Source organism: Marmota monax, unplaced genomic scaffold (assembly GCF_021218885.2).
Source record: "Marmota monax isolate L192 unplaced genomic scaffold, Marmota_monax_Labrador192_F-V1.1 WCK01_AAM20220418_F8-fsc00065, whole genome shotgun sequence".
Classification (NCBI taxonomy): domain Eukaryota; kingdom Metazoa; phylum Chordata; class Mammalia; order Rodentia; family Sciuridae; genus Marmota; species Marmota monax.
In genome coordinates this window covers 1,617,540-1,629,791 of record NW_026694038.1, presented here as the reverse complement: position 1 = coordinate 1,629,791, position 12,252 = coordinate 1,617,540, and the positions used below count along the sequence as shown (strand labels likewise).

Sequence of the window (12,252 nt, the reverse complement as noted above, 5' to 3'; positions counted from 1 at the left end):
TCATAACTTCATGGACGAAAACAAAAGCTTTCAACAACATTTTTCTAGTACATACAAATCACAAAGAAAGAGACTCATTTTAAGAAATGTGCAGTTATCATCAATAAACACTCCAAGTTACTCATAACAATTGATTTTTTTATGGATTACCAACAAACTGCTGTCCAAAGCATTGCTGAGCTGCATTTCCATGCCGCACATCTTGTCTGCGGAACCGTCTGAAAGAAAGAAAATGTATTTTAGACGATGTTCAGGTTTCAATTTTCCAGATTTTAAAATATACTCAGCCACATTAAAGATTCAAGGAGTACTCTGCTATTGAAAACCTGATCAGTCATATGAAACAAGCATAACATCCAAGTTTCATCTTTCTAATTTCTCCACTAAATATTTTTCAATAGTTGACACTCATCTAATACTATTTTTTAAATGTTTACATAGCTTGAATTCTGGTTCCCTAAATGATAATTTAACAAATTTCTCTTTAAATTTTGTTAAAATTTTAATTCAACAAGAAGCCTTTTGTTGAAAGGGGTGTCTTGAGTGGCAAGGGATATGTGTAGATAGGTCAATAGGATTTGAGTTAGAATATTTGAGTAAAAACTATCATAAAACTCTTACATTTAATAAAGTTTATGTGAAAATTGACATTTGAATTGAAGTATTTTATTCTTTAGTGCCATAATGATAAATTGGCACAAATAGTTTCTAGGAAAATGAGATAAATTGATAATATACTTAATTTACTCATCTATTCATATACAATAGAAAGTACATGACTCTATTCAATAGGCTTGTGTGTTATACATGTCTAACTGTATACCGTGCATCTAGCATGATTAAAAACAATTAGGGTTTTTTTCCTTCAATATACCTATTAGAACTAGGATCACTTCTAATATATTTTCTTATTGTATAAATTGTTCATTTATTGTATTCGTTATATTGTTATATAACTAAAATGAGCACAACATTCTAAATTCATGGAAAATATTTCCAGGCTTTATATAAGGTTTAAATTTTTAAGCATCTTTCTAAGTCATTAAACCATGGAAATTATCATTGTGAGTAGTGTAATTCTGAAATCAAGTGCCATGGTATATTTGAAAAATTCAAATTAGAGATTAAAATAGAAGTATTAAGTAAACGTGGAAAATACCACTTGCTTCACATCATGGAGCTTTTTCAGGATTGAGGAAAAAAAAAAAAAACAGAAGGCAAAGCAGGAGCTTTCCCAGAGGGTAATGGTAAAGCTTGCAAAGTCACAATGAGATGTCTCAACAACATGCAGTGATAAGATGCAGGAGAGTGAACCAGAGTCACATCCCAGTGCCCCCACCAACACATGTACCACCTGTAGGTGTCTCTTCCCTTTCCCCACCCTTTGTGTTCTGGCTTTTAAAATGGAGTTAGCTAAAGGACACCTAAAATCCATTACCATCTCAATTTTATTTTGCTCTGGAACATTATAAGAGCAAGGGAGAGAAAAAGTCATAGGTTTATAGATTACAGTGTATTTTGTAACACTGCTCAAATAGGTGTTTTGGTTGGTGAATTAATTATAATGGATGCTATTTCAAGAGATGAAGTGCTTTCTCACATAAGGGTTCTGATCTTTTTAACAGCTTAACACATATCAAAAGCTAGGGTGGATAAACATTTCCAATCAAATTTCAGGATTAGGAACTACAACAAGAGCATATGTTGTTTTGTTTTAAATAAAGAGACTGGTGATTAGAAAACCTTACCTAAAGGCCTGAAATTTTACAAAGACCAAAAAGTGCCATGTTGAACATTCTATTGAGCTAGATTGAACAAAATAACTTTGAAAAAAAAAACTGAAGTAGAAAGTTTTATGCTATTATTTCTACTAGTACAGTTATTACACAACTGACAGCAGATCTAGATGAAAATTAAACTACTGTTGCTAATTCCTTATTCATTGAGTATTACTTCAATATTTGGAATCTAAATCTCACTGAACAATAATAAATAATAGAGCAGGGTAAAAAAATGAAATGGGAAATAGTTTTCATTTTTTATAGATGGTGTTAAATCAATATTATTATTCTAGTGATTGAGAATAAAGAGACCAGAAATCATAATTCTCAAGCAATTTGAGTATTAAGTATGCAATAATTGTTTAAAATCATAGCAAACATTTATGTTTTTTAAGAAAAGACATATCCTCCAACAAGGTTTAATTTCATTTTATATAATCCCAATATAATTGTTCTTTATTTCAACATTTTAAAAAATGCATGTATTTGTATCAGGAGTTCAAGAATGAGCAAAGTTGCTTTTCATTCCCAATGTTGCATATTTTTCTTATATCTCTAGCCTTACAAAAACTTTTAAAGAGAACACTGGAAACAGACAAGATGTAAAAGCAAAGGCGGTAAAGAGACAGAGCTTTATAAATTATGGTGGATTTTGGAAGACCATTTTAAACAAGTGGTTTGGATTGTGAATTAATGTTTTTCCCCTGTTGACTCATTTTCACTTTGTGAGCAAAAAAGTATTTATTTTAATGACTGGTTTTCAATTTCGGCTCTATTCAGGTCTGAAGCAAAAATGATCTGCTATAAAAGCAAACTATTTTCCCATCATGTGCTGGAATTTATCAAAAAAAAATTCTCCTTCAGGGGTGGGTGATGGTTCAAAAGAACCCTAACCACTGAAAGATCTCCATTACGTGTCTGAACTGAACTAACTCATTTATGAGCATGGCTGCTGACTTCAATCCATTACTTTTCTACTATTTGCCTATTCCTTTCACTTTTTCCAAGTTCCTTTATCCTTTTTAAAATATTACCATCCTTGTGGCTGTACAATCTTAAGATGCACCTTATACCAAAAATTATTCATCTATTTAAACAGCTCAGTTAAAATTCACCATCACTCATACAAAACCTTGTTATTAAAAGCATTTGGTGCAAGGCTTATAAACATTTTTTATTGTTGCTAAACAATAAAGTAATTAGTTCTAGTAACTTGGTAAAATTGCTTTTCCTAGGGGGACTGCAGGAACAATAATGGACCATGTGTTTTGAAAAAAAGAAAACAATTTTTAATCTTTCCACCATGAAGAATGGCAACTGAGGCAATAGATGTGTTCTCTCTGATTTAATCATATATAATATATATGTGTTCAAACATCATTTGATAACCCATAAATATGTACAACTTATGTTTTTATGTATCAGTTAAAATAAATTTAAATAAAGATAAAAATATTCACTAGTATTAAATACTTTTTACAAATTACTTTTTCACCCTGGAGTCCTACTTTTTCATTCCTGAATCCTGGAATTGCATGGCTTTCCCTGAGCATCTATGCAAAGGCACAGACAATTGTTCCTTATATCTCTACCTCCAAGCCTGACCTTAAAGACTGGGTTATTTTGAGAACTGAATAAAATATTTTATTGCTGCACTAGGTCTGGAAGCTGACATGTTCAGTTGTGAGCTACTACATGGTTATTTTCAGTTCAAACCTCGAACTTAGATTCTGATTTATAGTAGATAAGGGCCAGTGAATGTTTCTTCGTAGCCCTTGTACATGGTACCATAATAAATCAATAAAAAACATTTTCATATGGGTATATTTCTTCAAGAATTGTTTTCAAATATCAACATGCATTTTATAAAATCAATTAATTTGCTTAATCTTTTTTTTTTTTTGTACCAGGTATTAAACCCAGTGGTGTTTTACCACTGAGCCATATCCCCAGTTTTTTCTTTCTTTCTTTTTCAATTATTTTAAATTTTGAGACACGGACTTGCTAAATTGCTAAGGCTGGCCTTAAACTTGTGATCCTCCTATCTCAGTCTCCTGAGTCAGTGGGATTTAATTTGCTCAAGTTTTTAATATTATTGGCAAATTATTTAGTTCATAAATGTCCTTTGAAAACCTCATTCCTCATTTCACTATTGGCTTATCATGTATTTTAATACTTATTGGACTATTAATTTGGCTCAGGTCAAATTAACAAATTTTTTAGTTAATGGAGTTTTTAAATGAGATTGTACTATATGTGTAAACCTATAAGAAATAATTACACTAAACTGGGTTAAATTAAATCTGAAAAAGTTTTTTTTTTAAAAAAGTAATCCAAAGTTAAGTAGTAAGAACAAATGAAATTAATACAAACTACTTTTCAGTGGGGAAATATTATATAGTCCTATGTTTTGTTTTACTTTGTGTTTGGTCACTTTGTCGTGAGAAAAAAAAAACATTGTTTATTCTATAAGAAATAAAAATATTTTTCTTTATTTTCCAAAAGTGAACACTATTTCATATGGCTTGAGTGAAAAAAAAAACACTTTATTATCAAAGTACTTTCTGAACCTAGAGTTCTCCTGTTAAAAGAATCCTGGATTTACCTTCCCTAATAAATGCCAATGACCTCATGAATTGCAAACCTTGGAGTTTGGAGGTCTTTAAGTACCTTTCATTTGTGTTGAATTAAATCACACATTTCATTAATTATACAGGTCATGCATTTGCCTAGGAGTTAAAATATTCACTTTCAAAATGAAATAAATGAAGACCAGCTGGTAGAGAAGACTTGCAGGATGTATTTCAGAACTTATTTATTTATTTTCTTTTTAAGTCTTTGAATCCTTCAAGAGTGCTGGCCTGCCATTTCCACATTTTACATTTGTCTAAACTTCTTTCATGTCTTCCAGAAAAAATTTTAGAAAAGGGAAGAGTTGATTCAAACCCAGGTGGAAAAATAAAAGTCCAAAAGCCTATTCAGCTCCAATACATATACACAATAATACATGAAAGTAATTTTCAGGAAAATTTCAAGTATTATATTATGATCAAAATATATCTATGATTTATTTAAATAAAATATCATGGTTATTTCATGGAATGGGTACAAAAAAGACCGAATAAGCTTTAGCATTTTTCTGAACAAAAGAATCACTCCATTGAGAAACATGTCTCACCTTTTTGCATGTGTGCCTGTTGGGTAATACCGGGAACAGGATATGCCATCCCAGGCACAGTAAGGGTCTCGAGCTAGACAGCAGTCAGCACAAGCACTTCCGTACATGTCACAATGATGGAACCTGACTTGAGCCACAGCAGAAGAAGATCCAATATACAGCTGTTGCTATGGAAAGCAGAGAGAAACCACTAGCGGAAATGAACAACACTTAAACTGAACTATTATAACCAAATTTCCAAATTTAAACACAGACACTTCAGTAAAAGCCCAGCAATTGCTCAGGATAGATAATGGAAAATCACCACTTTCATTTTTCCATAATTTGAAATACTTTTACAGAATTAAATGCAGGAGTAATAAAATTGCTAGACTCAGCTTGACAAGAACTCAAAAAACTGTCTGTTCTTTTATTGGTTATCTAAGCAGAAAGACTCTTGCATTATCTAACACTCTAGGTCTCCTTTTAAAGATCTATAAGAGCATCCAATAAGAGATTGTATAAATAGTCTTTCAAATATTGACATAAACATTTAGAAGAGTGATTTGTCTGTGTGTGTGTGTGTGCATGTGTGTGTTGTAATGATAAAAATGGTTGTAAAATACACTAAAAGAAAAGGACTACTATTTGCTAAACATGAAGAATTATTGATAAATAAATTTGAGGCAATATATGCAACAACAGTTTCTAAAGAAGTTCACATCAAAAATTGATTCCAATGAAGAGAAGGAAAGAAGAATTTCACTACATAGTTGTGTGTTATTATTACCATTATTTCTGCATAAAAATAGTGAAAAATAACAAGGGAATAATGTTTTATCATAAATGAGCATGAAGTTTCAGTCAAGCAAGATGTGTAAGCTCAAGAGATTTGTTGTATATCACTGAGCTTATGGTCAACAATAGTGTATTTTTAAGAGTCACTAAGAGAATCAATCTCATGTTACGTGTTCTTACCACAACAAAAGAAAATAATTAAGGGAGAAAACTGCAGCTCATTCATATACATGAAAAGTACTAATGTTCTTACATCCTTTGGCCTCAACTAATTTACAGAACTCATACACACACACATATGCACATATACAACTTACTCTCTTGGAAGAAATCTCCATAGAAATAATTGGAACTGGATCCTGAAAAAAAAATCTTTTTTAAGAAAGGAAATCACAGAATATCTACCTTAACATGGTTGTAAATCACCTGAAATCAAATAAGGCATATGAGTGGTTCTATTCCTCGCAAACTACAGCTTTCATTTTATATTAGATGTAAATTCAACTAAACTAAAATACAAGTTTTTAATTTTTTCATGGATAGGAATAGATATACAGATGAGAAAAAAAAACAGTGAATAATCTAATCAGTTCACTGTCTCTGGAATGTACTTTTTGCATGTGCAGTTGAATACTATTCGTGCTTTCTAATTCTAGTATCCTTAATTAAAATAACGAAGTCAGAGTGTTCTTGAACCATTAAAAGTAAAATAGTTATATTCTAGAGTACTTGTTATTACTAGTAAACCATACGATCTTTAATTATTTTAACCCAAGCCTAAACAAAACACTTTCTGTTGGAGTGATCATGGTGAATCAGTATGAATCCTGGATTCTTAGAACAAGATGAATAACCTCATTTTCTTAGAATTGCACCAAAGGAGGGATGACATGTAGCATAGCTTTAAGAGTCAGCATGTGGTATTAGCTATCTTGATTCAGAGCATCTTTAAGGAACATGACAAATTTCAATCAGTTCTCTAAGTGGAGAAATAATAGGCAGACAGAATTAACTCAGGATAGTTACCCTTTTCAGAATTATTTTTTCAAATATTTGATACTTTATATCAGTGGATTTAAAAAAATATTTTAAGCCACAAAACGCTTTATACATGAGTGTATCATTCATTTATTCATTCAGAAAATGATGTAGAGTTTATATGAAAAGACATGGCAGTGCATGCTCTTCATATGAGAGCTATAGACCTATCATGAAATCAGTCCTACACAGAGGCTTAAAATACAAAATAAACAAAAGCAAAGTTCCTCTGATTAACTTAGTGTGGGGCACTGGGGAAATCTGGTCTCCAGACAGCCAAGGTAAAATGTACTGCTATTAATAAAGTGTTTTCACATATATCTATCATCTACATATATGGATGAGTCTTATCATTTGTATATTCTCTGTGTGCAAATCCACTTACTATTAAATTAATTGTAATCCCAATATCAACAACTTGCTGTGGCTCTCATTTGAGGACATGCAGATGCACATTTTGCAGATGGTGCACTTATCAGCTGAAATCAAGTTTCAGCACCCAGGATGTAAACAAGTGTCCTTCACACTATTTAGTGACATTTCTTTACATGCTGTTTTTTGTTAGTACTTTGCTATATAAAATGACCTCCAAGCCTAGAGCTGAAGTGCCTTTTATAGTTTCTAAACTCAAAAAGGCTACATTGCATCTTAACATAGAAAATGTTTTCATATGATAACCTTCATTCAGTGAATTATAGTGCTGTTGACTTTAAACTCAGTTATTAATTAATCAACTAAGTATATAAACGGAAAGATGTGTTTTAACAGGAACACACATAAAACAAGTTTATCTATTGATCACTTGAAAATATTATAATCAGAAATTTGCAGGAACCTAACTCTGTATTTCCCTCAGAAGCAATGGTGATCTTAAAGACCATAACTGCTGAGAAAAATGAGACCTTTCAAAGTGTATTTATATAATATATATTATATCCACACACACACACACACACACACACACATATATATAATTTTTTAGTCCTATATAATCTTCAGATTATTATTTTATATTTTTAGTAAATTATATGTGTAGTTAATACACTATAATTAAGAGCAGTGTGCTTGTCGAGCCACAATGTCCACAATATGAAAACATATTACTTTTTGTAACTATTGATAGTTCATTTGTACAAGATGAGACTTTGCAACTGTCACTCTGAAATTCCTATGTAGTATGTTACTTTTTTATAGTAGCAGTTTTTATATTAAAATTATTTTTATGCTACATGAGGACAGGTCTCTTCTTTTGAAATGTCTATGACAATGAAATACCAGAGGCATTAGAAATTCAAATCATTCCTCAATGTTATGAATTCACAGAACACTTATTAGGGAAAAAATGGACATAACATCTTTTCAACTTAATTCTAAATTGTAATTTTCTGCAGTACATAATCTTGGGTATATTATTTATTAAAAATACCTTGAATATCTGAAGTTCTTCTAGAATTACTTCTTCCATGGATTCTGTTTCTTGGTTGTAAATTGTGATGATTTTCAGGACAATTCCAGTATCTGTAAGAAAGCAAAAAAAGAAAAAAGAAAAGAAAACAGATAAACTAGAAGGTATGCCACAATTGATTTTCATACAGTTAAAACCACATGAAACTATAAATTCAAATAAGATGTGAAATCATAGATGCATTAAACATTTAATCGCTGCAAGTTAAAAACCATTTGACTACCTATATGCCCATATGGTAAATTAGTAAAATTAATAATTTTATACGCCTGGCCAAAAGAATTAAAACAAACTCTCTCTCTCTGCATATATATATATATATATATATACACATATATATATACACACATATATATATATATGCATGTGTTTACATATCTGTCTATATGTATATGTGTATGTATATATATATATATATATATATATATATATATATAAAACTATTAATCCAAAATTTCCACTAACCAAAAAGAATAAAAATATTATTTTGAAAACACACACACACACACACACACTCATTCAAGTGGTTTAATCCAAAAAATTCAATTATAAGTTCAGAAACCAAAATGTCTTTTGGAATTAATAAATATAGAATATGCCATATTATTCTAGCTTGTTCTACAATGTGTGATGCAAGAAAATATTTTACCTTGGCTACTTTCATGTTAAGAAACTATTGTTTTAAATTTAGGGAACATTCTAAGCAACATGATACAGAAATAACATATACACTTTTTATTTGTTTGCTTTTGTGGGGCTGAGAATGAAACCCATGGCTATTTGCATGCTAGGCAAGTGCTCTACCACTCAGCTATACCCCCAGCTCTAAATACACTTTTAAATTTAAAAAAAAAAATTACGTTTACACTATTTTAGAAAGTATTATGAGTCCTCCCATACCAACCATTTAGCTTTCACAATTTTATAACACTTTATAATTCTATATTTATATTTCAAAATTCCATTTTATTTTTATTATTCATGATATTCTAATCTTGTTTCTTCCAATGAAAACTTTAAAATACAACTAATTTAGCTGCACAAATAATTTCATATGGTGTTAGAAGTAACAATTCAGGAGGAAAAAACTTTGGAAATGTTGATTGAAGGGTTTTTATCATATTTGAGCTATTTGTTGAAAAATTATCAAATCTTGTAACTGGATTAATAAAACCGAATGGTAATTAAACAATGGAAATTACCTGATTTTCAACTAACTAAAAAAATATTATCTTGAAAAGTAAGCACATATTAAATTGTTCTCAATTACTATATCAGGCAAAAAGAAAAGATGTAAGTCAGATTATTAATTTGCAACTATTGATTTTGTGATGACTATACATGTGTTGCATTAAAGCCTACATCTGATAAGTATTGGGAGAAATAAATACAAGTTGTGATATTTTCCAGTCTATTCATCACATATTCATCAACCATGTTATTTTCTTCTGAAAACTTGTGTTTTAGTATGATGCTATTTTTGAGTTAAACATGGTATGTTTGATAGCACAAATATATATCTGATACTTCTGTAATTCTCTCAAAATATCTTTGGTCAATCTGCAAGAAAATATGTCTTGGACTGTTACTTTATTTTATGATCTCCAGAGCATTTTAAAATAATATGTTTGCTTAATTTTTATCAAATACACATCTTGTTTATGGAACCTCCACCTTTTCTTTTCTTTTTTTTTTTAAATCTCTGTTGTAAGTCATTATGAGTAGACTCATTGCCAAATAATTTTAGGTTTCCTGAAGAAGTATGATACATTGATAATCTTGAACACAAGAAAAGCATAATATTAATATTAACTTCTTAAAATGAGTAGATAAATTATAGCTTGTACCAGAGATCAATTTATGGAAATAAGATTTATATTTCCTTGCTTAAATCTTTTATTATTTTCCAAGCATGCATATTAGTAATACATCCTGATTACTGTACTGAGCATATTCCAATATCTCTTCAGAGTTATAAATCTGTGATGGATGTTACATAGTGTAGAAGGCTTACTCCTCTAAAGAGCAACTGCTATAGCAATCATTATGCTGCATAAGAAGAAAGAAAGAAATGATGGTTTTAACAAGTTTTAAAATTGCTATAGCTCTTTAAAGTATTTCTCAGTATTTGTTCCATTACTCTGAATGTGAAATCTAGGTTCTCGTCCGCAAATTAAAGCAAATGTATGGCATTAATTGAAATTTTGAATTTATTTGCAATTTTCATTTTTAGCATATTCATTATACTTCATCTTCTTAACCCAGTATATTATAGCTTTGGGGTAATTGTTTATCTGCATCACAGGTAACATTTGACCTCCTGAGTACAAAAGTATTTTTCTGATGGAGGTTGATAAGCATTTTTGTGATTACAGACTTGTGTGATGTTATTGTCATAAATTGTTTGTAGAATCATAAGCTCAGTAAGTTCAGTAAACTGAGCAGCTAAAGGCAAGAAAGGGGCTTTGGGGCTCACAGGAGAACCATGCTTCCCACGGTATCCTTTTTCCATTATATAAGATCCATTGGAATCAACTTGTTTATGAAGATCAATTATTCACTTCTTCAATTATTTCACGTATGTGAATGTATTAAGTATTGAAATTGTGTCAGGAATTGTGTGTTATAACAGCCCTAAATTCTCTCTTTGATTATGTCACCATTCCTCAGATCTGGAACAAGAGTGATGACCACACAATTTGTTACCTAAATCATGATAGTTTGGACAATGAAAGTATCACTCATGGTTCGACGACAGGCATAAATCTTGCTGTTGCAGTCACATGATGGAGACTCTCACAAGTGTTCTTACTTCAGATGAGTGGTGTGCAGATGGGCTAATGGGATCATCTGGACACTTGTCCATAGGTGCTTTCTTAAACACTAATATTAAAGTTATTATCTTAAGGGCCAAGTGAAATGCCTTGATATTTTCTCTTGTCTCTTTACCTGTACCAATAAATAAGACATCATATTGGCCATCCTCAGCTTCCACTCTGTCCACAGCTATTTGTTTCAGATTATATTTTCCATCTGTTTTTACCAATATTGGTTTCTTATGAGCAGGTTTTATAGACTGGTACATTAGTGGATGGCTTCTCGCAAATCGAATGGCATCATCAGGGTAATCTTTGGTGGTCCCATACCTCCCTCCATTCACTTTGCTGGCACACTGAAATGCAAGCAGATTAGACAATTATTTCTGCCTTAAATCTAAACAGTAAATTTATGATCCTTTATAAGAAGAATTTAAAAAGTGGGATCTGTTCAATTAATCAACTGTGCATTTAAAAGTACTTAGTAGCCATATATTCTTCATTACAGAAATAGACTCAATTAAAAATTGCAATGGAATGCCAAATTATTTTAAACATGCAGCCCTAAAAATATAAAGAAAGTAGCAAAATCTTGGAAAAGTAAAATCCATTTAATACCAGGACAGTTTGGGGCTGGCAAAATTCTGTAACAGTATAAATGCTAAAATTAATTATCCTGATTTAACTTTTAACATTGTGAATTCAAATTTGAAGGTAAAGAATCTCTCAGAAAAACAAAGTCTCTTTGTGGTGCTAAATCTTCTCTCAAACTAAGAATCACAACTGCACAAAATATCTTTTCAATTATTGAGACTATGATAAGTATGACTGGTGAAGGTTCTGATTGACTAAGAGACTACAGGATTTTAATGCTGTAACATAGAAACCTATTCAAATTTCATTGAAAAGAACCCCTCTCCATGTTGTGCTACTATAATGTCTATGAATTTTCATTATTCTTGTATGGATTAGACACAATAAGCAAAAAACTGCAAACATTTGTTATAACATGTCTCAATTCTTAAATCACTGAATCTAAAATTGCTCACCAGCACTTTAAGTTACTTCTTGGGATACCTTCAACTCTGTTGATTCATGCTTGTTAATAAGGAATCCCTCATTTCATGCATTTATTTTTCCAAAACCAGCAGCAAATTCAATGATTATCTTGATAAAAATTTTCCACTTTAGAGTATA

The 12,252-nt window shown here is 30.8% G+C and overlaps 1 protein-coding gene across 1 annotated transcript in view; it reads right to left on the bottom strand.

The window, feature by feature from the left end:
- Sema3e (semaphorin 3E) overlaps window positions 1-12,252 on the bottom strand; it is a 272,567-nt gene that overhangs the window by 18,982 nt on the left and 241,333 nt on the right. Inside the window, exons 11-15 of the mRNA XM_046464077.2 lie at window positions 11,189-11,411; window positions 8,201-8,292; window positions 6,054-6,095; window positions 4,960-5,126; window positions 151-218 (exon numbers count right to left, since the gene is read on the bottom strand). Coding sequence (XP_046320033.1) covers window positions 151-218; window positions 4,960-5,126; window positions 6,054-6,095; window positions 8,201-8,292; window positions 11,189-11,411 — 592 coding nt within the window. The remainder of the gene's footprint in view (window positions 1-150; window positions 219-4,959; window positions 5,127-6,053; window positions 6,096-8,200; window positions 8,293-11,188; window positions 11,412-12,252) is intronic.